Below are 25,779 nucleotides of genomic sequence, written 5' to 3'. Positions count from 1 at the left end.
CTCTGCTGTGAGCCAGGCTGGGCTGATCTTGGCTAGGTTTGCTCAGGTGTCTGTGGTCAACTGATGGGGCAACCGGTACAGACCAGACTAGGATGGCCTTGGCTGGCTGAGACAGCTCAGCTCCACCCAGTGTGGTCTCTCACCTTCTTACAGGTTATCTTGGGCTTGTTCTCATGGTGGTGGCAGGGGTCCAAAAAAGGAAGGGGAAACATGCATGTCACTGTCGTGTGGCCAAGCTCTGCGTTAGGGTGGGAGAGCACATTCAGAGGAATGGATTCAGGAAAGCATGAACAAATGGGGGCCATTAGTATACTTGTTCTTCCGCAACAGGTAACATTATTACCTCCATTATAGAGGAGGAGATGGAGGCTAGCAGTGCTGTGCCTCTAGTCTTGGGCATTGGCCGAGCGGCTCCCTCGTGTCTTGTTCTGCTGTGTACTTTCTTAGTGATCTACTACATGGGTTGGGAATGTTTTCCAATAAGCTATATGTCTCCCTCTCTCCCATTATTTGGTGTTCATTTGAAATTTCAGGTAAGACTTTTAGGAGTAACCAATTAGTCCTGATGAAACCCAGTCGAATGGCATGGAGGCACAGTGCAGGTAAGATGGTGAGGTAAGTCTACTTATTAGAGAAAATGAAGGGGAGGCAGATATGTAATTGGATGGAGCATAAATTGAAGAATATGATACAAATGTATGCTTCTGTTTGTCGGTTTCCCTGATTGTGCCAGGTCTGCTGCCCCTTCTCCAGGCCATTTTCTCTGAATCCCGACACCCAGACTGAAAAAGGCCAGACCTTAGCATTGGCTTGGGGCATTTATTTGCTCTTTGACCTTGGGTAAGGAAGTCGCCTAACTACTCCGAGCCTCCATTTCCTCCTGTGTGCAATGAAAATAAAGCACAGATGTTCGTTGTGTGGGTTAAAGGAGACCTGCAGGGGAAGCGCCCTGCCGGATAGAAGCCTCCATGATTCATGGCTGCCTCTCCCCCCCACTCCCCCCAGCTTTTCTTGGTACCTGGAAATGCAGCAGCTTGGCCTGCAGAACTGAGGGGTCTCCTGGTGAGCTGCCAGGGTGGTGCAGAGAGGTTGAGCAGCAGGAGGGCTGTTAATGGATTTCATGGCTTTGTTGAGCACCCCAAACTACAGTTATTAATTATGGAGTGATGTTTAGACACTGTTGTGATATATACATTTTGTTAATTGATGGGGATAGCTCATATCTAGCAATATAAAGAATATTCAGGCCCATAACACTTAGAAAGCATGGTAATTGCCGTTTACCGCCCTCTCTTGCTTCTCAGGCAGGAACAAAGGCATTGAGCAGAGGACAGACAGCTCTCCTTGGTCTGGCTCTCTGTCTAATCTGGCAGGGTGATGGTAAATGTGTTGCATTAATGAATAAATAACTATCTTTGTGTTTGTTTCTCTACTTCTCTATCTTATTTCTTATTTGTTCTTTATACTAGTAAGCCCTGAGCTGTGTATGATATAGGCACTACCTATATGCAAATACGTATGGTCAAGGACTTATTCTGAGCTATTAGTTAATGTTCATTGAGAACCTTTATGAACCTGGCACAGGCTAAGAGGCGCCGGATCCCTGCGCGCAGAGAACTGACATTACTCAGCCACGTAAGGTGTTTGTTACAATGCATGATGTCAGGTGCCCTGGTCTTAAGACGTGTGGAGTGACAACATCAAGGTGGTAACTTCTGGCCTGGGCACCATACTGCCGGGGAGTTTGTGTGTGCTCCCACCGAACCGTCAGCAGGCCCAGCACCCCAAGTGTGCCTTTTCTGATTTGGTGTATCAGCGTCTGAGGGCCATGGCAGCCCCGGCCATTGCCCTTTGGGTCTGCGGGGATTTACCCGGCCCGACAGCTCGGAGCCACACTCCCGCTTTTCAGCTCTCGCGTGGGCCTGGCGCCCTCCCCAGACCAGACGGCAGAGAGCTTCCAGAGACCCCGCCAAGGGCCAGACCCGCAGCGACGCCCGCCACCCCTCCGCGCGGACGTCAGCTCCAAGGGTGTGGCGGGGCAGGTCCCCAGCGCCCCCGCGGACCAGATTCAGGCCGCTGGTGACCACTTTCCCAGGGGGCCCGCCATCCCCGGAGGCAGCTGTTTGCAGAGCCGGAGCTGGCGCGCGGGGCGGAGGGCTCCCCGCTGCCGCCCGCCGGGGCTCCGGGACCGAGCGCGAGGAGGGCGGAGGAAAGTTGGGGTCGGGGCCGCGGAGCCGGGAGCGCGGAAGCCGGGACCGCTGTCCGCGGCTCATGAATATGCAGGAGCCACCTCCCTCCGTCCGTGACGTCACGGGCCGTCCCGGGGTGAGCGCTGGAGCCGCGCGGGGTCCGAGCCAGTGAGCGCGGCTGCTGCCGGCGAGCGAACGGCGCGGCGGCGGCACCGGAGGCCGAGCGCGGCGGCGCCCGAAGCGCACGCAGCGGGCGAGGCGAGGCGAGGCGAGGCGGCCCGCGGCCGGGCGGGCTCGGGAGGCGCAGCCGGCGCGGGCGGCAGGCGGCAGACAGCTCTGGGCGGCGGCGAGGATGCTGACGGGGAGGCTGTGCTGGGTGCCGCTCCTGCTGGCGCTGGGCGTGGGGAGCGGCGGCGGCAGCGGCGGCGGCGGCAGCCGGCGGCGCCGCCTCCTCGCGGCTAAAGGTGGGTGCTGGGGAAGTTTCCTTCTCTCCGAGGAGGGAGACGGGGCGGGCTTGCGGGTGCCAGCGGCGGGGACCCGGCTCACGCTACATTTGCTCACCCTCCCTTGCCGCAGCTCCCCGGGCTTCGGTGCGGCCGGGATCCCCGAAGTGAGCACCCTGCGCCGGGGACCAGAGAGGTTCCACCTGCAGACGCCGGCCCAACTTCTGGGCGGGGTCCAGGGGCCGAGGAGGAGCGAGCTTTGGGGGAGTCTGGACAACTTTGGGGGCTGTCTTGCTGGGGCGGGGGCCGCAGCGCGTCGCGGGCGCCGGCTCGGAGCGGAGGAGCCGGGCGCTGGCGCGGGGAGGAGAGGCAGTTGTCTGCTGTGCCCGGAGGGAGGGACCGGAGCTCAGCCCCCAGCTCGGGGATGGGGCGGAAACTTGTGGGCCGCAGGGGAAACCCCCCTGGCTGGCCTCAGTTTCCCCGGGGCGGGTCTGCCTCCCCTGGGAACACGCGCCCCCCGGGTGGGCCGTGAAGGCGGGTAGAAGTGCGGCAGGTGACGCTCTCCACGGTCTCTTCACTTCGCTCTGGCGCAGGTGGCGGAGGAGCCCGCCCCGTTAAGCAGGAGCTCTTGACCTCCCTACGCCTCCCGCCCCGAAAAAGCCAGATCTCGGCGAAGGCCCGGCGCTGCCTGGAGGCTAGGCTGGCGAGCGGCGGAGTTTGACCGCTGCCTGGAGAGCCGAGCCGGGGGAAGCGCTGGGGCGGGGGCGCCTGGAGGGCGGATCTGAAAAGAAGGTCACGTGCTTCAAGGACCTTTGGGAGAGAGTGTAGGGAGGAGTAGACAGGGCGGGGGCGGGGGGGAGGGGGCTAGGAAGGGGGCGGTGGGGAGCCAATACAGATCTGGGCTGGAGCGCCCGGTTTAGTGAGAACTTGTTGATTCTCTTCGCTGGCGTGCATTTGGTTTGAGGGCTGTGGCCAAATCTGCCAGGTAACATGGTCGCGGGAATCCTGTCTGGCCATCATCAGGGGTTGAAAGGGTTTTCATCTGTAGGTAAAGAGGCTCCCTATTAGAGGCAACTTGATTTGCAAACTGGCTTTGAGCCATAGCTTACCAGTCAGGGAGGGAATGTGTACCAGGCTTAATTACTTTTTGGAAGAGGAGGAGGAGAGAGAGGCCGACCATTAACCTCCTCTGGGCCTGGGTAATGCTGGTCTTGCAACTTGAGTGGTACATGGGAGACTAGGAGAGTTGTTGCTTCTCCGGTAATCGTTTACTTCTTTTGGTAACATGATTTCAAAACTATTTTATGAGCAGGCATCCTATTTCTTTTCATCAAATTCCCCCAACCCCCTCTACTGGAGGGGCCATTTCATTTTTGGGAAAACAAAGAAAAATTCATTATGAAAATGAGTTGCTGATAGGAAGGGGTCGTTCCGAGAGACTGTTGCTTTGCTGAAACAAATATAAACCAATGAACTTCAAACCTCTTCCCCAATATAGACACTTGGCTAAATAGGCAAATGATTATTTTTGGAAATTTTCCATCACTTTGTAGTAGAAGGAATGGTGTATTTATAAGCAAATGTCTGCAAACAGGGGAGTTCACAGCAAGTGAAGAAAGGGGAAACACTTGTGTGGGAAGAAGATCTGGTGTGCCCATCATTGCAGAGGTCTCAGGTCAGCATGGAAAGCTTTGTAGAGAAAAGAAAGATTAAAAAAAAAATCCAGGCTAACGTGATTTCACGTTTACCTGAACAATTGTGTTCATTTTAACTAACACTTTTCATGTCCCCCACTTAGAATATATATGTTCATTTCATGGTGAAACAAGCCATTTGCCTTTCCAATGTAAAAAGTTGATTGGTTCTGCAGAGTGAGGCTGCTGTGGAATACTCCATTCTTCCTTCTTTCCCATCCCAACCACAAGGGGGCTGCAAAGAGCGCCGCATAAAAGCAGACAAATGTATAATATTTGGTCAAAACAGAAGCGTTTATTATGACACTTTCGTTGGTATTTATAGAACTGACTTTTCTTATTACAGTGTACTTGAATCTTACATTTCCAAATCTCTCATGATATGTGAAGAACATTTGAGAAAATAAAGGTAAGGTTCACGTATAATGCGCCCTGCCGCTGACTTTGCCATTGCTAAGGTTTATGTCATTACTATTTCCATCACTGAAAAAGAGGAGTCAGGACGGCGTGTGAAGAATAGTGAACAAAAATGGCTTTCCTCTTCTATACAGTTCTGTTTTCACGTGCAGGAGAAAATGGGGAGTGTGGCCGCGTCAACTGCCTGGCAGGGTTGGGTGCACCCTCTGGACAACTGTCTGGAGGCACATCCTCTGGGCTTTGGGCTCGCCCGCGCTGTGGCCGTGGAGCACAGCCTGTCCTGCCTTTGTCTTCCTGGCTTCTTGCTGTAGGGAGCTGAGTAGCTAATCTCAGCAACTGTTTAGGCTTTTCACAGAATTACTGCACGTTCAGTGTAAACATATTCCCGATTTTGGAAACACCACATTGGCCCAGCATTTATTATAACCCCTCCCCTCTACTCTCCCATATATTGGCTATTCAGAAAGGACAAACACTTCTTGAAAAGATGAGTTCCCACACACATGTTTTATAAACAAAGCCTGGGAAGTGTTGTGGGCCCAAAGAGTCTCTGGGGGCAGACGAGACATGTCTTAGCCCAAGGAAAGACAATGCAATTGAGACAGACTTCTTAAGGTGTGTGCTAGATTCAGCGATGTGTCGGTGGTCTCAGGTTTCAAGGACCTGGTACACAGTTTCTTTCCCATTCTCAACAGGTCGTTGAGGACAGTAACTCAGGATATACCATCAGTTGTTGAAGTGCCCACCGGTGTGCCCAGAGCCGGGCCCTAGTGCTCAGGAGGATTCTTAGGACATATCGGAAGACCATCCCCACACCCATCTCATTCCTACTTTTTTGAGAACTTTGATCTAGTTGGAGAGATAAGATTTTTATGTGGAAATTTTAAGAGAATGACAGTAGACAGAATTTTCCAAAGTGTAGTACTATATGGCGGGGACAGACAAGGGAAGTGGAGGTAGGAAGAGGGCATGGGTTTGGTAATGAGGAGGGGGGTAGGAAGAAGACAGCAGAATTATAATAGTAGTGGTATAATTGTAGTAATTGCAGTTTAAGGAGCCCCTCCTTACTATGTAACAGGCACTATGCTACTCCCTTTACCTGGGCTGTCTCTAATTTTTAACACCCATGGAGGGCTGGTGTCAGTCCATTTCACAGATGAAGAGCTAAGTCTGAGACAGGGTAAATGCCTTGCCAAGACCGCCAGTAGAGGGCAGGGCGCCGGGGTGAGAATAAGGAGAGTCACCTGCTCAGTGCCCCTGGCTGTCATCAGATATTCTCCCCTTTGGTTTTAAAAGCTGGTCTAGTGGCCACAGGGAAGCGGAGCTGATTCTATATCTGAGTTCCCCATGAGCCCCGGGGCCCTGCCCACAGCAGCAGGAGCGTCCCAGGATGTTGTTCAGAGCCTGCTGGTGAGGTGAGGAAAGTGGGCCTTGCGTTCATGAATGGAAACCAGTGTTTGTGCTTTTGAGCAGCAGCCTCATCCTCCCTCCCGCAGATTCAAAAATCATTCTTGCATATTCCAAATGGCACATTGCAGTACTTCCCGCAGTGGGGAAGGTGGTATGGAATTTTTATGGTGAATTGTCCTAAATCATCTCTGGGCAAGTAGCATGTGTCTCACAGGGGCGTGACAGTTATTTCTCACAAATGACCAGAAGCCCTCAGCAAGGCGTCAGAGGGTGCACTCTGACTTGCTGTCATCCTGAGTCACCTGAGTGGTTCCTGGATCAGGCTGTGCTCATTCCTGCCCTGGATCCTCTGGACTATGTCTTTCTCAGCCCAATTCTTTCTGTTACTCAAGACATGGACAGGCTTAGACATGGTCTCCCTAGGAACCTTCCCAGATGGTCCCCAGAAGGCCATGGCTCTCCCCCTGGTGTGCCTGGGTGCCTTGTCTGGCTCTAGCACTGCTCTTTGAGGCCCGATGACCGGAATCTGAATCCTGACTCCCCTGCATCTTTAGGGCCACCCTGCTGCCTGGCCTCCCGAGGTAAGCTGAGCAGTGAGGAGTGGTTGCCACGCTATCATTTCTTGACATGGATATTTTGGGTGTTTTCTCCTGCCCTACATGAAGTAAAATTTGGGCTTAGTAGCCAGAGAAATCTGGGTTCCAGTCCTGGCCCTGCTGCTTCCTAGCTAGATATTCTTGGGCACATTAGTTAACCCCTTTGAGCCTATTTCCTCATCTATAAAATGGGATGCAAAGATCTACCTTGCAAAATGGTCATCAGGATAGTGCTTAGAAACCACCTAGCCCAGTTCATGGCATGTAAACAGCACTAAACACAAGTGCCTGTAATTGTTGATTGCTGGAAGACTGTGCCCTAGTGTCTGAGTTTGGGTGAAATTCCCCCTTTCTGACCTGTTGGCAATTCAGTAGCTTTGTTCATTTCTTCTCTCAGTTCAAACTCTGCGCGCTCTCTCTCTCTCTCTCTCTCTCTCTCTCTCTCTCTCTCTCTCTCTTTCTCTCTCTCTCTCTGCATGTCCATGGGTGTGGAAATATATAGAAATGTAAATATACGCCCATACACATACCCACATTTGGCTTGACTTGAACCCCTTTCACTAGTGTATGTATGCCTTGCAGACCAGGGCCAATTCTCAAAAGCAGGCCCAGCTCAGAGTAAGGACTCAGAAATGTGTGCGCTATGTAAATAAATAAACATGTCTCCATGGGCCAGCACTGGAGGTATGGGGTTTGAGTCTCTGGGGGAAGACCTGTAGTGTGATTTTGGTCATAGGAAGAGGTCCCCTGCCCAGTTAGCATTCCTCCCGGAGTTGCTGTTCAATGAAGCAGAGAAGCATTCTTTTCTTGTTTAAGACAACCTCTGTGATGATACCTGTTTATCTGGAAGGGGGTTTGTAACCAGATGACAGCCTGAAAAGGTATTGTTTTTATTATGTGTTACCTAGCTCACCACTAATTGGACCCTGTGGGACATGGTTCCATTGCAGTGGTAGGTTTGAGGATGGACCCCGAGAGGACTGAACTAGGGGAGGAGAGCTGAGCTGAAGACATAGGACAGAGGGTCACTGTCCTCCTCAGCTAGGGCTGCTGTAACAAAAATGCCACACAGACTGGTTGGCTTATAAGCAGCAGACATTTATTTCTGTAGTTCTGAAGGCTGGAAGTCCAAGATCAGGGTGCCAGCATGGTCAGGTTCTGGTGAGAGCGCTCTTCCAGGTTGCAGACTGCCAATTTCTCAATGTATCCCCACCTGTGGAATGCAGAGACAGGAAGTGAAGTCTCTGAGGAGACTCCTGCAAGGGCACTAATCCCATTCATGAGGGCTCCATCCTCATGACCTCATCTAATTCTAATTATCTCCTAAAGCCCCTGCCTCCAAATAACATCAATTTGGGGGACACAAGCATTCATCCATAACAGTCACGCTATGAACTTTGGGGGAGCAACAGGCACAAGGCAGGAGAGGGTGCTGTCCAGAGGAGGATGCCTGGGGTGAGAGTCAGGCCAATCCCAACATGCACTGGGCTCTGTTCTTTAGCCTTATCAGCCAATAGCTACTTCTCAGTATCCTGTTATTCTCTGTGAGGGGAACGAGCTATCAAGAATTCCAGATATCACAGTCTGTCTAGCACAAACATTGCACATAACACCAATTATTGGAGAATTTGATAACATAGAACATGGGAAAAGGGTAGACTGTGCATTACAGCCACTCAGGTGTGTGCTCTTATTATTCCCATATTACAGGTGAGGAAACCGAGACCAGGGTGGTGAAGCTCCTTACCTAGTTCACCCAAGTAGAAAAACAGAGCTGGCTTTTGAATCCACCGAGGCTAGTTTCAGAGTCTGCCCTCTTATTCATTGTGCCAGCCATTCTCAACCCTGGACGCACAGCAGAACCAGTTGAGAGAGTTTTAAAATAACACTAATGCTGCAAACCCACCCCCTAAGATACTGGTGTAATTGCTCTAGGTTAGGGCCTGGGATTTTGTTCAAAGCTTTCAGGTGCTCCTGATGCCCAGTTAAGGTAGAAAAGTGCTTCGCTTGACTGCTAACAGTTCCCCAGGGAATACTTTATATCTTTGCATGCTGTAAGGCTATTCCCAGGTGGGGGCCTCATTCCTCTATATTTCACCACCTCCAGTTTTTCCCATCACAGTGCCCATAGCCTTCCTATCTCCCCAGGCAGACCATGAGCCCCTTGCGGGGGAAGTATCCTGTCACCTCTGTGTGACCAAGTTCCTGGCAGTGTCCAGGCAGGGTCCATAGTGGGTGCTGAGTATTGAGGGAGTGTCTGTATGCCAGTGTGATGCCAACCACACCAGCTGTGAGTCCCTTAGGACTCTGCACATGCACAGTTCTCCTGGTCAGTGCCACTTTCTGCCTTTGGCCACTGGTAAGAGCTACTCACCAGGCCTCTCCCCTTTAGTTATCAGCTTGTCCTTCCAAACCAGTTACAACATCACTTAGTAAAGGTCAGAGGACATGAACCACACCACTGTGTGCGAGGGAGTCAGATCCAGCAGGTGCCATTGGAATTCTCACTGAGAAAGGCTGTAATGCCACTCTCATTGCTTCTAAAATGCTTCACTGGCTGAAATTTGATACACATTTTGCCAATTAAAAAACACACATCAGTTTTATGACTTCTTTGCATTTCCATGATGTATGTTGTATTATATAGTTAAACAAATAGGTAGTCTTCAAACAAGTCTGACAAGAAACTCACTGTGGAGAATTAACAAAGGCATGGTCTCCAGGTCATGTGACCTGATCAGGGTGAGGCTTGGGGCAGACCACTCAGCCCTCTGGCGCCTGCTTTTGCATGTGCAGTAAGGATAAAACAGCACCTCCCTTCTCTACTCAAGAAAGTTCTCTACCCACATGGATACTGGAAACCCTTTGAAAGGATAAAGTGCCTGAGAAAATAAGGTGATGAGATTTAAGAAATTTGTGTTGAAACTTTAGGACTCAAGCCCCCCAGATGAAACTCTGCAATCGTTCTGTCTTTATACTGTCTTAGCAATGTAGTTAATTATGTTTTCAGGAGAAGTTTGAATTTAGCATTAATTTTCTTCCCAGTTCTGTGATGCAGAGCCTGCATATGTCACACAGCTGGTGGTCACCATGGTTACACAACGAATGCAGCAGTTGCAGACCCATAGATTTTCAGGGAAGAACCACTCAAAACTGTTAATATTATGCCATGTGTATGTGTCATTTTCCAATTTGCATGGGTAACTGCATTGCAGCAAATTAATTAAAACATATGTTAATCTAAGGCATGTCTCCTCGTAATTAATGAAATATAACCATTATACGGGTATTTGATTTATTATTTTAATTTATAAAATGCTAAATTCTCTTATAAAGTTACATATAGTAATAGGAGAAGCTGACCCATATATAGCATTAGGAAAAATAATCACATTTCTATAAATTAATCACTCTCTAAAAGGATATAGTTCATTAACACCATGAACTGAAAGTGTTAGATGTAAATTAGATTAACCTTTTTAGTGACACTTCCATTTATATTGCATATTCTCCTCAAACTCAAAGCACTTTACATATATTAATTCAATTAACCCTCCACAGACCCTTGTTAAGTAAGTACATATATCAAAGTTGGAAGGGAGGAGAAATGAAACCCTTCAGAAATATTGAGGTCCCGGTCTTCGGAGGTGTTATTTATGATTTCCTCTGCAGCAGCACAGTTGACCCTGGACTGTGTAGCTTGAGAATACGTATTCAGGCTTCCTCTCTAGTGCTGCCAAGAAACACTTAGCCTGTCACTCCATACCTGAAGCTGGAGATGCTCTTCCTGATCCTCAGGCCAAAGGCTTTCAGGAAACTTCTGCCTTGTTTCATAAACTACACCCCAGCAACCCTGTGGACATGTTTGGCTGTGGGCAGGGTGTCTCCAAAGTGGGTGTGGGTGATGAGACCTTAGTGCCCCGTTCTGGCATCTGGAGGGTCATCTTCCCCTGGGCCAGCTGCCACTCCCCCTTGAACCTCCTTCCCTTGACCATGAGGACACTGTGAACAAGGCCTTGAGATGCGAACGGGAGAAGAACAAGGAGCAACAGGGAGATGAAAATGGCTCCTAACTTCTTCATCTGGCCTGCCTCGGTGGGGTGCAGACTGTGGTCCCTTTACCAGCTGGGGTAGAGAGTGAGGGCGGGAGAGAGGAAGGATTCTCTGTCTAGCTAGAAGTCTGTTTCTTGGGAAAGTTTTCTGAGCTGGGTCTTCTGCTGTAGCTTTCACCAGGGATGCCCATTCCTGTGGCAGCCATGCCTGCTTGCAGGGCTTAGTATCATGGCCCCAGTGCTCCTGAGGTATGTGCGTGGGGGAGAGAAAGGGGATTGGGATGGAGGAGGGCTGGCATTGGCTTCGTTTGATTGGATGTGTATTTGGTGGTTGGAGGTTCTGAATGTTTATTTTTCCAACTCTTTCTGTTCCTTTAAGTTCTGTTACCCACAAATGCTCTCCTTGTTTATTCTACAAACAAGTCCCCATGAGATACAGTGCAGCTAGTGGTTTTGAACCTATCACGGGAAATGCTAACCCAAAGGAATGGATAACGAATGGTTAGGCATTGCCTAGAGTGCAGGAGAACAATTCTGGAGTGTGGCGGAGTCTTCTTCTTGCCTCTGGAATTAGAAAACCACTTAATCTGGTCTTCTAAGCAAACGTGCAAGGATAGTTTAAGCCCGTCCAGTTCTAGAGTCTCAGTTCATTATGCTCACCAGCACTTCTTGGCATGCGTCTCTGCTGCAGATTGCCCCGTTTTCTTCTATCCAGACCCTGCCTGGGAGGGATTTAAGAATCAGGATAGAGAACCAAGAGCTAAAAGATAAGCCGTCACTTAGGAAATTCACAGAAGTACTGGGGAATGAAAGTATTCAGTTTGTAGTTCATGGTATTTTAAGAGCTTCCCTCCCTCCCTTCCTCCTTCCTTCACCTTCTCCTTCCCTTCCACTCTCCCCCTCTCCCTCCCTCTCTCCTTTTCTTCCTTTTTTTTTTTTTTTTTTGGTGGTGGTGTTTTTGTTTGTTTGTGGGAGGGTATATGGTCATTTGGAGTAGGAAAGGAGGCTGGACGTCATTAATAATCAAAGTTGAGATAATTTCACATTCAAGACATAGATTTTACCTTCCTAGCTTTCCTTTTGTTGTCACTTTTCTCCCAAAGGAAAATTAATTATTTCAACTTTATTGCACCATCATCAGAAATATCAAGATAGTTGTATCTTGTTTGGTTATTAATTTTAAAACTATATTTAAGACTTTTTAGTGATTTATTATTCTTTTAATTAGATGTCATGAATAAAGCATTTTTATTGCACTAGCATCATTTTTCTCTTTGAACATGCCTCTTCTCTACCCTACGCTTCCAGCAGTTTTAATTCCAGCTCTGCTACTGAGAGGAACTCGAGTCAGAGACCAGCCAACCATCTTTGCTTGAAGCTGTAGCTTTTCCTGGAGTTTTGCTTTCAGACATGTCCCACTACCTCTTTGTCCCAGAGCCCCAGAGGCGCGGTGGGGGGCAGGGAAGGTCTGACAGAACAGTTGCCTCAACCTTCAGCACCCGTCTTGTCCCACCATTCCTTCATCCTTTGGCATCTCTTCCTGCCCTCTCCCCCTTATGCTCTGGACTGCTCTAAAGCCACTCCGTAAAATACTATCAGTAATGATGCAAACCATCATCATCCTGGTCTTATAATTTTTTTTCTCTATCCAGTAGAAAATGTGAATAAAACTATCTTTAGAAAACTTCACTACTTCTATTGATCAGACCAAGTCACCTGGTTCACACCATGGGCTCCTGAGTAGGAAATCTAGAGCTGCCATGGCCCCTGCCCCAGTCTGCATGACTGGGGTGCGCTAAAGGTCTTCAGACATCACCTTATTAGAGAGGACGCACTTTCTTGTAAACTAAGATCACGGGGAACAACGCACGATCTCATTTGGTGACATTTTCATTTAGAAAAGGAAGGAAACTGCATTTTCATTCATGCAATCGCACGTTGGTGGTGTTTTAGGCAGCATGGCAGGCTATCTGGAAGGTGCAGGCATGTGAGGCCAGTGGGTTTCTATTATGGTGCTCAGACCTTATGAGAGTGATATCAGCAATTGTGCCCCTATTGTGTGGACCCTCTAGGAGTGAGTCTACGAGACACACCTTCTGTGATCTAAAAGTTGGCAGTGGCTGCTACAGATCCCTAGGAAACTGGGCTCCTGCCCATGCTACCTGCACTGATGCATCTACAGTGTCTTCAGCCTTGGGTCCTGGCATGAGACAACCTGGTGCTTGGCATAGGCAGCTTTTGTGACTGTACACTTGGACATCCTCTCTCTCCAGGACCAAGGCAGCCTCAATATCTGGGGACTTTGAGCCCTGTCAGTCCCCAGCCCAACTTTTCCCTGTGGATTTCAAAGCTGGAGCTTGGACCCAACAGGGTTTTACTAAAACAGGGTGGATTTTTGTAAAGGATCATGAATCTAGACCTCTGATTTTCATCCCTATCAGAACCAATGGCCCCCTTTTACAACACACATTTTGTAGTGCCCCTGTTGTTACCCTGAAATGAAATTTACTGATACTATTATTTGCTTGTGTACATAATTTAACAAATCAATGTAATGCCTCAATTGAAATATTAAGGAACTAAAAGGAAAATAATGTATAATCCAATAATATGTCATGCTTAGACCTAACTATACCAGAAGAAGCAGTAAATTAGATGCTTGCTGTGAATTCCACAGCTACAAACGCAAATGGACCCAGGTGTGTAGCATTGAGAATTCAGATATCTTCAGCAGTATTGGGGTGATGTAATATTTAGAAACTAGCGGCTCGGTGCACAAAAATTTGTGCACTGGGTGTGGGGGGTGGGGTGTCCCTCAGCCTGGCCTGTGCCCTCTCGCAGTCTGGGACCCCTTGGGGAATGTCCACCTGCTGGCTTAGGCCCGCTACCCGGGGGATCGGGCCTAAGCTGGCAGTCAGACATCCCTCTGGCAGCCCAGGAGCCCTCGGGGGATGTCCACTTGCCAGCGGGGACCAGGCCTAAGCTGCAGTCGAACATCCTTAGTGCTGCTGAGGAGGCGGGAGAGGCTCCCACCATCACCGCTGTGCTGGCAACCGTCAGCCTGGCTTGTGGCTGAGCAGAGCTCCCCCTGTGGGAGCACACTGACCACCAGGGGGCAGCTCCTGCATTGAGCGTCTGCCCCCTGGTGGTCAGTGTGTGTCATAGTGACCAGTCATTCCCAGTCTTTCTGCTCTTAGGGTCAATTTGCATATTACCCTTTTATTTTTTTTTCATATTACCCTTTTATTATATGCCTGGTGCATGGGTGGGGGCTGGCTGGTTTGCCCTGAAGGGTGTCCCGGATCAGGGTGGGGGTCCTGCTGGGGTGCCTGGCCAGCCTGGTTGAGGGGCTGAGGTCGTTTTCAGGTTGGCCACACCCCCTTCAGGGTGGGGGTCCCTGCTGGGGTGCCTGGCGAGCCTGGGTGAGGGGCTGAGGGCTGTTTGCAGGCTGGTCAAGCCCCCCAGCAGGGGCCCTCACCCCTTGAGGGTGTGGCCAGCCTGGGTGAGGGGCTGATGGCTGTTTGCAGGCTGGCCATAGCCCCTTCAGAGTGGGGGTTCCCCCTGGGGTTCCTGGCCAGCCTGGGTGAGGGGCTGATGGCTGTTTGCAGGCTGGCCACGGCCCCCAGACATCCAAGCTCCCAGTGGAGGCTGGCTGGAAGCAGGTATCTGGGATTTATTTATCTTCTATAATTGAAACTTTGTTGCTTTTAGTGGAGGCCACAACTCGCCAGGGCAGGTGGGAAGCTTGGCTTCCTCCATCGCCAGGGCAACCAAGCCTCCTGCTTGCTCCAGCTCCGTGGCTGCTGGCCGCCATCTTGGTTGGGTTAATTTGCATATAGTCTCTCTGATTGGCTGGTGGGCGTGGCTTGGGGCATAGCAAAGTTATGGTCAATTTGCATGTTTCTCTTTTATTAGATTAGGTGGTGAAATACTTCTGGTGAAGTTCTGAACAAGAAAAGTATACTCTGGCTTCAATTCACAGGCTGGCTCTATTCCTAGAAAACTCATGGTTTATTAAAAGCTACACAAGAATATTTAGTTGACCCAATCCAGTGCCACCTATGGATTGAGAACTCTGGGGCTCCAGATTGGTGTGCTGGGGGACGCTCAGGCCAGAAGGTGCTGGCACCAGCAACACTCTCTCTCTCACAAGTTCCTGGATCTAAGAGGTACCAAAGATGGACCGCCATGTGTGCTGGCAGATTGAAATTGCTTTAAAGGGTAGACAGCTTCTGAAATTATAGTCTTTCTGGGACCCTTCTGGGGAAAAAGGGGAGAATACCACTAGTTGGTAGGCAGCTAGAAAAGGTTGTCCTATGTCATAAGAAGAAGGCCTTCTCAGTGGGGCATGTTGGAAGACCACACGGAGTCCGTAAACCATATGCTGGAACATCATTCACCAGCAGAAGGAAGGGCTGGTGCATCTCTTAGTCTTTCCCCTTTCCTTAGGCAGAAGAGCAGGGTGGAGGGACGGGCAGAGGGCAAAACACTCGGCTCCTCTGGCCTGAGACTGTGGAATGCCCACCTTTGCAGGGGAGCGGGGAGAGTAGAAGAGCTTTGGATCCAGTAGGAGATCGAAGTTTAGAAATGAACTGGATTGAGTCTTAGTAATAGAAAGGAAATGAAAAGCTATGTAATTGGACTGGAATATCCTTAAGGCACTTGCCACCCAGTGGTAAAGAGGAGCTTGACATAGCACTTTTGGGGGCAAAAAATAACATCATTTCATGTTTGTAACCCAATGGATTAATCTCCAACACTCTGCCTAGAGTGTTTATTATGGTCAATACTGATATTTCAGAGATAAAACACTGTTGTTCTCTTGGATGGAAAATTCTGGGATGCAGATTTTTATTTTGTTTTGTTTTTAATCCCTAGATGTCTGTTATTTCCCCTGCTTCCTTTACACGAGCTTGTGGTGGTACTAGGAGAGAGGCTGAATTGCCAAAAAGGGTTTCAGTAACTTTGAGCTGAAAATGCACTTTAATATTTCGATTTAATGGGAAATGGTACATCCCCTTAATAAGTAGTTCAGTGACATTTGGCAGTTCTGTAATATTTGACTTGGGGTTGAGTTTATAAAAATTTCAGTCGAACGGTAACTTCAGGGCACTAAGGGATGTATGTATTTCTGAAATGGGAAGACCGAGTTGACATTCTGATTCTAAAATCAACATCATCTCTGATGCGTCACCATATTTTCAATTATAATGGATGATGGGCTGAGAATTTAAAATCGGCTTCCCTGCAAATGCCACACAGACCCAGCTTGTGTGGGATAAAGAGAGGAGCCTGGTGGGAGGGGGTTCTCGGGCCCACTCTTCCAGCTCAATGTATGAAAATGCTTCCTTCTCTGAGGCTGCTTTGGTTTCTCTGCCCCTCCCCCACGCTGCCCCTGCACCCCAGGGGTTCCTTGGGGATTTTTTAGAAAGTGGAATCTTTTCTAACTTTGTGGGGAATTTATGTCCTGGTTCACCTGAAATGCTTCAACTTGGGAAAGGTCAAACCATGGCAGTAAAAGCCTGAAGTTGTATGAAATACCTCGGACAGCCAGACAAAAGTATTTCTAACAGAAAATTTGGGGAGTAAAACAGATGGGTAGGGGCATGGGGCTCTATAATCTCTTTGGCATTTAAGGATAAATTCAAATTTTCTCCACCTGTTTGTTTCCCTTTTCAGCCTTATCTCACTCTCCAAGTAAAAAATGCCTTAAATTGATTATACCAAGTTCTCAATAAGGCACTCTTGGGCAGCAATTATGGTCAGGGATTATGCTCAGGCAGTCCTAGGATGCACTGTTTTTGTGGAGTACTGTTTTTTTTGTGTGTGTGTGTTTTTTTTTGGTGTGTGTGTGTGTTTTTCCAGGAGCCCCAGGAGCAGACCTCCTTGTACCAGAGGGTGGTCATGACAAAACCAGGTCTGTCGAGGCCTATTCTGCCCATAGCCAGCCCAGGATGGGGAAGGGCCAGTCACCTTCCCCACCCCACTCAGCTGGGCCTGGAGCAGCTATCAAGTTAGGTGGAATTTGCTACCCGTGGCTTAGACATAGGGGCCTCCTCCCTAGAGGGGATGTGAACTCCACACTGGACCTTACAGCAGGTCTTGATCGCATCATCTGACTCAGTAAGATGCTGGTTGGATAAAGATGAGACATAGCCAGCCCTAGTGTGTGGGGAGCGTGATTGTGTACTCACAGGGGGTGGTTGTAACAGACGTCATTGGTGTCCTGCTCACATATCCTCGGCTCCTGCCATTTGCATGCATCGAGGCCCCGCTTCTAGCACCACCAGCCCTTTGCCTGTGAGCTTTCTGTGGTCACTAGACCTCTCTCTGCTTGACTGTGTGGCAGGTCAGAAGTCCCGGGAATTACCACCAGGAAAGGTCCTCAACCAAGGACTCACAGCAGTTGTAGGATCAGTACCTCCATCCCTTCCTCTTCCTCCAAGTGAGAGAACATCTGCAGCTTTTCACACAGCCCCCAGGGGTCCCCAGGAGGCCTGCGCTCACTCACCCACATGGTGACTTGCTCCCACCCTTTGTTCCTGAGTCACTTCTTCTCTTCCCTGTTGGTCTTTCCTGGGATCACCTCCTAGGTACACTCCCTGCACTCAGATCCTTGGCTTAGGGAACCCAACCTGGGAGAGGGATGCACAGAAGATAGTTTATAACGTAAGTGCTCTCTCTGGATTCTTCTTCTATAGTAAATATTATATTTCAAGGTCTGAATGCTGGGGTTCCTTTACACATACAGTCAGACATGCTTGGCATCTGTGAGTGGACATTTGGAGGGCCCTGCTCACCCCTGACAGGTGTCTCCCTTCCCTGAACCTGGAGCACTCCCGGGCAGCACTTATTCTACTTGGCTCACACCCATCTGGGGTCAGGAGGCTTCTGTGCAACAAACACACTGCAGTGTCTGCAGCTGGGGCGGGCCCTGGGCGTGGTCGTGGGGGGTGACTTTTACTCTGGGCCCAGGACTCTGAAGGCTTCTTGAGGGCAGGGTGGCCCCAGCTCCTTCCCCAAGATCTGGGCTAAGGCAGGCCCCATCCTCCCGAGGTGAAAGGAGTTGAGTTAGGCTGAGCGCCTGCAGCACACATCATCGACGCGTCAGGGGGAGCACTTGGCGCCTCTGATCGCAGCCAGATTTCTCCAGTGCCTATTTGCAGCATGTTCCCAGAGCACCTGTAAGTGAATTTGCAAAGCAGATCCCTCTGTCTGCCTCGCTTCCTTCTCTGATGTGGAACAGCCAGCAGAACTAAAAATCTATCCCTACACCCTCCTCCGCTGGCCCAAGGGTCTGAATTACTGTGGTCGTGCAGTTATTTCAGGTAAGGCACTGAAAAATCAGATTGATACAAATTCTGCCCTTTCTCTGAGAGTCTTAATGCACCGAGCCATTGTCAGCTGAACAGTGTGATGTGAATTGGGCCATCAGCTTGGCTTTCGTCACACAGTCCCACTCACGTGGGTGGGATTTAGTATTTTTTTATTTTTGACAGCCAAATGACTTTATTTCAGAGGTGTGTGTTATCAGCATATAGAATAAGGTAAATAGGCCATCTCGGACGCGGTGTACAACATCTGATTTATTTAAAATGTTCTCTTAATTCTAGGTGCCTGACTGATGTGTGGTGTATGAATCCTGATTTGATGTGTGGATTCTGATTATGCCACTTAGAAGCTATGAGGTCTTGGAAAAATTGCATCACTTCTCTGAGAGTCAGATATCTCATCCCTAAGATGAGTATGTTAAATCCTAGCTCAGATGCTGTTATAAAGATAAAGTCAAAGGCTTAAAATACTTGGCATACAAAAGGCCAATGTTCTGGTTATCTACCGCTGCCTAACATATTACCCCATAACTTAGCAATGTAAAACAGCGGCCATTTTACTATGTTCATAAATCCAGTGGCCTGGGAATTTAGACGGGGGGGGGGGGGGGGCGGGATAGCTTGTCTGTGCTCCATGATGCCCGTGGCCTTGAATGACAGGGTTGGTTGGGATCATCTGGTGGTTTCTTCACTCACATGTCTGGTGCCTGGGCTGGGATGACTCGAGGACTGGGCTCAGCTAGGGCAACTGACCAGAGCTGCATGTGGCCTTCACCTGTGGCTCAGCCTCCTCCCTGCATGAAGACCTCAGGACAGTCATTCTTCTACTTGGCAGCTCAGGGTTCAGTGCACAAAGTGAGAGGGAGCTGCAAGGCCTCTGGGGACCCAGCTGGGCCCCTCTCCTAAGTCACCTAGAAGCAGGCCCTGTGTTTCTCTCACTAGAGGATGACTTTTGTGTTTTCTCCTTGATTCTATTTGTCCATGACCTTGGCCTTAGTCTGTCATGGCCCAAGAAAGGATGGGAGGCACTCACTTTCTGGGCAATAAGTCTGGAGCACATCCATGAGGGGGACCACATGTAGGGTGGGAACTCTGAAGGAAAGATAGGTCTCTGTTGGAGGTGAGACCCAAAGCCAGTGGGAAGAGGGGGTGACAGGGTGGAAGAACCTGAGGATAGTTGCCCTCATTCTCCGACTTTACACACATCAGCTCAGCTCATCCTCACAGGGATTCCGTGAGGTGGGTCTCCTGACTTCCCCGTTTTATAGTTGAAGAAGCTGAGTCTTTGAGAGCTTTAGTAAGTCTGTAAGGAGTGGCGTTGGGACTTGAAGGCAGATCTGACTTCAGAGCCTGTGCTCTTAATATTGTCATGGCTGGCAGCCTCTCACTTAGAGACTTCTTTCCTTTTCTTTTCTTTCCTTTTCTTTTCTTTCCATCCTTCCCTCCTTCCTGCCCTCCCTCCCTCCCTATTTATTAAATTTATTGGGGTTGACTTTGGTTAATAAGATTATGTAGGTTTCTAGTATACATTTCTATGATACAAGACCTGTATATTGCATTGTGTGCTCACCACCCAAAGTGAAATCATCTTTCATCACCATATATTTGTCCTCCTTTACCCTTTACCACCCCCGCCCCCTCCCTATTTATTATACAGTAATCATTTTCCATGACTCCATTCTGTACTTATAAAAGCAAGAGTGTGCCTTCTCCTCCTGTATTCCCCGCCTGTGCACATGGAGTCCCTCAGAAAATAGCCTGGGGCTTGGCAGAGAGGCCACCACCTTCTCCAGGGGCCCAGCCTGGCGATTGTCTTGCTGGCCACACCAGCTGGGCTCCGGTGGATTGGGAGCAGGGAAGGTATTATTGTTCATATCATAGTCTCCAAAAGGAATTTTGTTCTTGTTTATTCTGAAGTATTGGTTTTGAAATTGAAACACAGAAGGGCTATACAAGGCTGTCCCATTCGGAAAGGACTCTCCCCCCCCCCCCCCTTGTTTTCAGGTTAAAAGCAGTAACTATGAAGCAAACAGAAAGAAACCCTCCAAAGAATATTGTGAATGGCGCTGACAGGTTAAAGCTGTTGGGTAAATGCAGAATTTACATGACAAAATCCCGAGCACAATGCTGATTGTCATTCACCAGTAATAGGATTCCCTGAACAGCTAAAAATCTTAATTAAAAAACACATACATTAATTTATTTTTGCTAGTAAGTGTCCTTTTGCTTTAAGAATGACTTTGGGTAGAATATTGCCCTCCCCAAACTTAACTTTACCAAGGCTGGATCTGCTTCCTCCCCGACCCCTCACCCCCACTTCTTTTTCCTGATTTAGCAGGTTGCATGGAACATTGAAGGCTTTGGCCAATGCTGTCCATTGGAGAGAGAATTCTGCCCTCAAGAAGATCTAAGTTTTGATGGGAAAGCTAACAATCTAACAGATTAAAATATTAAATCATGGTCTGGACAGGAGGGCAGCACAGGCATTAGCTGAGGCTGGAGAGTCAGGGCTGGTAGAGGTGATGAGGGGAGGTGGTGCCTCCTCTGAGTGGGAGCCCTTGGAGCCACCCAGATCTCCAGCCTTGTCTCCTCTGGGACTGTGCCAGCCCCATTGGACACTTAGACCTCAGGGGAGGACACAGGTGTTTCACCCTCCAGGCAACACCCCTTCCTGTCCCCGCAGGACCTGGGGTGCCTTGGTCTCCTCCCTATCCGCAGCCTCCATCCAAGTCTTCACCTGAGGACAGAAATCAAGTCTCCTTATCTGGGACTTTTCTATGAAGCTTCACCTTTCTTTTCTCATAATTGTGTCTGACTGTAACTTGTACCTACCTCAATTAGAGTTCATGCAATCCTTTTTTTTTTTTTTTTTTAATTTGAAAAACTGGATTTGCCAACCAGGAAATAAAGTCTATAAAGGGGTTGGTTTTGTGTTGCAGATTATCTCTGTTTCCCAGCACCTGGTAATTAACTGTTGACTAGACAGAGGAATGAATGAATGAATGAATGAATGTTGATTCACTGAGCTACCTCGGAGTGTGTAGGACTCAGGGGATTTTGGAGAAGGCAAATGATGTTGGGGAACAACCCAAAGTCAACAGAGAGCTTGTGCTACGTGAAGCACAACCTGAGACCAGCCTGTTTTTACCATGGGCTTCCGTCTGAAGGCGTGGGGAGCCTGGTGGCCTCCTTTCTAATGCTGGACCCCATCGCCCTGAGCTAGGGGGCTGGGCCAGGGCAGGAAAGGTTCTCAGGCACTGACAGTCTCAAACACCACGGGAGCTCTTGTGTCAAACTCATCAAAAGCAAGTACTTTCTCTTGTTTTTCGGATTCTTTTTCCCTGCTGCGTTACTGCCTGTGAGAAAGCCGCTATCCACCCACCCGTGGGGGGGCCCCGTGTTTGATGTTGATTCTCGCTGCTGATGCAGCCAGGGCTGTGCAGAACCAGGGCTTAGCTAGGACGCCAGGCTGCTTGTTCTCCTTCCCAAGGAGGGCCTGGGCCAACTCTCACTCTGAAGTCTGGTCAGAGCAAATACCTGCTCCTGCTTGATTTGCAGCCTGGGTGTGTTGTTGCCCTGGATAGAACCCTTGGCCAATGTCTCCTAGGAGCCTGGGGCTGTGGGACTATCAGTGAGGACCAAGAATACTGCGGGCCTGCTCTTGGGAGGGCTTATTGGCCACAGGGTGTCTGTGCCTACCTGCAGCACATGCCCTGGAGGTATGGGAGTGAGTTATGTATGCTCATTTCCCCCTTAGCTTTATCTCCCTGCTGTCCACATTTCCCCTTCATCTGCCTCAGTAATTACTTTCCTCATTTGGCACAGCATGCATTTCTATATAAAAGGCTGAAATCCATTGCAGAATGTGATGGGGCATCAGTGGATAAAGTAATAAATTGGATTTCTGCCGGGGTGACATGAGGAACTTGAAGACACGGCTGGCCATGATGTACCAGGTGGGCTGCGGGGGGATGAGCTTTGGGGAAGGGATGTCCATTAGGAACCTGCAGAGAAACAACCCGTAGCCTGTGCTCCTTTTAAGGCAGTGGCTCTCAACCTTCTGGCCCTTTAAATACAGTTCTTCATGTTGTGACCCAACCATAAAATTATTTTCGTTGCTACTTCATAACTGTCATGTTGCTACTGTTATGAATCGTAATGTAAATATCTGATATGCAGGATGGTCTTAGGCGACCCCTGTGAAAGGGTCGTTCGACCGCCAAAGGGGTTGCAACCCACAGGTTGAGAACCGCTGTTCTAAGAGGTGGGTGTGTTTCTGTATAGTCTCATGCAGTCTCATGCAAAGGAAACCCAGCATATCTGGGAAACAGATCCCCTGTGAGGCCTTGCGCCATCCTACCAATGTGACATCATTGAATATGGACTTGGGAAGTGAGGTGCATGGTGAGTTTTTGTGAGCGGTTACGAGCCAGCTCAGCGAACCGCCACACTTTCCCTCCTCTTTTCCCGTCTTCTCTGTCTCACCCTCGTTCAGACCCCTGTTGTTATGTCTCCTCACTGTGTGTTCAGTCTCTTTTCCCTTCCACGCATCCTTCACCAGATCTGAACGTATCAGCCCCTATCAGAGCGGTGGGGGTTTCCCATTGCTTAGAAGAACGCCCGAGAGCCTTCTTGGCATTGATCCTGGACGCCATGGCCATGCCATCTCTGTACCCTTCGCCTTACTCCCAGGCTGAACACTGGGCTTGAACCACCAAGGGACCAGTACCCACTGCTGTCTTTCTTGACATTTTGCCTATTTTATTTTTTTGTACCTTCCATCACTTTAGCTAAGTATTCAATCATTTTAGAATATTTGCTTGGTATGCTATGTAGGGATGAGCATGTAGGAAGCCAGGGGCTGATTCAGTTTTGCTTCTGGGTGCCAAGGGATTCTTGAGAAGAGGGGACTGTCTCCTCAGTGTCCATCATCTTGGGTTGTTGCAAACACTCTTGTGAAATAAGTTACAGTTTAGAGGGTCACATCGTTGGTCTGGAAAAACTTAAGATTCTCTTGGGTATATGTTAAGTTAGAGACAATGGATTCAAATGTGTAGCTGTCCCTTTGCCAAATTGTTAACCCTTTCTTCTAGAAATAATAAGAATTTATCAAAATTTCTGTCTGGGTTGAGTAGTGGAGATACAGGGAAGAATAGGGCCTGGTCAGAGTTCACAGGCTGTTGGCTGACCCTGGAGTCCCAGTACTTCTGTCAATTGTTCGAATAGGGAGCCAGAGAAAGACTCCCAAAATTAGCCTCAGCAAAAGTCCTACCAACTTACCACCCACCTCCCAGGGCTCTTGTTTTGTTGGGGTTTTGATTAAAACAAGAGAGAACTCTGAAAAGCTGACTGTGTATAAGAACGTAAGATGGGATTATTATTCATTTATGTTATCACTGTGTGTGTGTGTGTGTGTGTGCGTGCGTGCGTGCGTGCGCGTGCGCGCGCATGCGTACACGCACCTGTCCCTGCACCTTCAGCTCTTTTCTGGATATTATGGGGCGGTGTGATGGGAGTGACAGGAGAGGCATAAATGAAGAAAAAGATCCCACCTCTGCCTTCAAGGGGCTTACACTCAAAATGTGGATAAAAGTGGAGTTTTAACAAGACATAGAACCCTAGCCAGTTTGGCTCAGTGGTTCTAGCGTTGGCCTGAGGACTGAAGGGTTGTGGGTTCGATTCCGGTCAAGGGCACCTACCTGGGTTGCAGGTTCAATCCTAGGCAACCAATTAATGTCTGTCTCTCTTACATTGACGTATGTCTCTCTCTGTCTCTACTCCCTTCCACTCTCTTTAAAAATCAATGGAAAAAGTATCCTTGGGTGAAGATTAACAATAACAAACCCCCCCTCCCACCCCCACCCCCCACACACAAGACATAGAATAAAATTAGGTGACAACATATGGTGTTCATCACTTGGTTCTCTAGGTGATCTAAAAGTGGAGAAGGGAACGTGGATTCAAGTTACAGAGTGGCAGTTTCTACAGTTTCACAGATGCGAGGATTAGAGAAATGCAATCTGGTTTTTATCTTTATAGCAGAGCTTGCTTTTGCAAGAAATAAGACTAGAGGATTTCCTTGAATATGGCTTATTTTATAATTTAAAAAATGCATCCTCCTTGTAGAAAATTAAGGAAATACATAAAAATAGTAACAACATTTTAAAATTTGCATTAAAAGATTAAAAATTATCTATATTCCATATCACTCAGAAATAATCCTAAAAGTATTTCAGAGATTTTTCTATGCATATTTTTACATAATTTCATTCGTACCATACATACAATTTACACCTTACTTTTTGTCATTTAACATTATCATGTAAGGATTTTTCCAGGTTATTAAGAACTCCTCATAAGCATTGACTTTATGGCTACGTAATATTTCAATATGTGAGTGTACCATAATTTGAGCACTCATTTCGTCACAGATATTAATGGTTTCCATTTTTTTCATTATAAATAATTTTGCAGTGAGAATTTCATATCTTTTTATATCCTTAAGAAACAGTTCTAGAGGAGGTATCAACAGATGAGGACATTTTAAGGTTCTTGATAAGTTTGCCAAACTGCTTTCCAAGAGGAATCTATTTATATTCCTGTTTGTATTCTTCTGTTTCTCCATCCTCTATCATTTTCTTAACAAGTATAATTAACATACAGCAAACTGCACATATTTAAAGTGTACATTTTGATAAGCTTTGGCATACCTGTTCACCCATGAAGCTGTCATTACAACCAAAATGCTGAACCAATTGCAACCTCCAAAATTCCCCTCATGACTATACTCTCTCCCTGCTGTGGTTGCCCACCTCCCTCCCACCCTCACAGGCACCCAGGGTTCTGTTCTCTGTCACTGTAGTTGATGTCTTATAGAATTTATATAAATGGAATTATTAACGTATACTCTTCTTTTTGTCTGGCTTTCTCCCTCCCTCCAGTATAATTATTTTAAGATGCATCAGTTGTAGCATGTATACACAGCTCATTCCTTATAATTACTGAATAGTATCCCATTGTATGGAGGAACCATAATCAGTTTGTCCATTCAGCTGGTGGAAATCCGGTTTGTTTCCAGATAAAGCTGCTGTGAACGTTCATGTACAAGTCTTTAGTGAACGTGTGTGTTAATTTCTCTTGGGTAAGGAATGGGATGGATGAGTCATATGGTAGTTGTATGTTAACTAACGAGCACCTTTTGTTAGCAATTACCTTTTAGGATATTAATAGTATTAATAATTAAATCGCAGAGACCCCTTTAGGTATTTAGCAGAGAGTAGCCACGAGGATGCTCTGTGCACAGGGGCTTCTTCAGCCCTGCTCCCCACATGGGCCCAAAACCCCAGCTCTCCTCAGGATACCCCAGACACCTCCCCATTTTCCTCAGAAGAACAGGCTCAGTCCTTCTGGTCTTTGATTGGAGTGTTCTGCTTGGATTCAGCTTTTATTCTCCTTACTACACTTTGTGGTAAAATGACCTCGTCCTCCTCTGCCAATGATCTCGCCTCCTTTTCCTCGTCTACATCCATTTGCCTTTTGAATATGAGAAGTGGGGTGTAGAGACGGTGGAAATAACCATAGTACAAGCTTGCCAGGGAATTCCATGAAGGCAGACTGGCTCTTCTTGTTTGCTGTCTTTGGCATGAA

At 48.3% G+C, this 25,779-nt stretch overlaps 1 protein-coding gene across 2 annotated transcripts in view; it reads left to right on the top strand.

Moving 5' to 3' along the window:
• Nucleotides 1-2,526: 2,526 nt before the first annotated feature.
• Nucleotides 2,527-25,779, top strand: part of CLSTN2 (calsyntenin 2) — a gene marked incomplete at both ends in the record, with an annotated part of 546,899 nt that continues 523,646 nt past the window's right edge. The window contains one exon of one of the 2 annotated variants that reach the window (XM_081105871.1): nt 2,527-2,653. In XM_081105871.1, the coding sequence (XP_080961997.1) occupies nt 2,542-2,653 (112 nt within the window). The remainder of the gene's footprint in view (nt 2,654-25,779) is intronic. The other variant, XM_081105872.1, reaches the window with a different exon arrangement.

The sequence above is a fragment of the Myotis nattereri genome (assembly GCF_964212035.1).
Source record: "Myotis nattereri genome assembly, chromosome: 14".
NCBI lineage: Eukaryota > Metazoa > Chordata > Mammalia > Chiroptera > Vespertilionidae > Myotis > Myotis nattereri.
The sequence above is the reverse complement of the archived record's forward strand: the minus strand, read 5'-3'. Positions and strand labels throughout refer to the sequence as shown.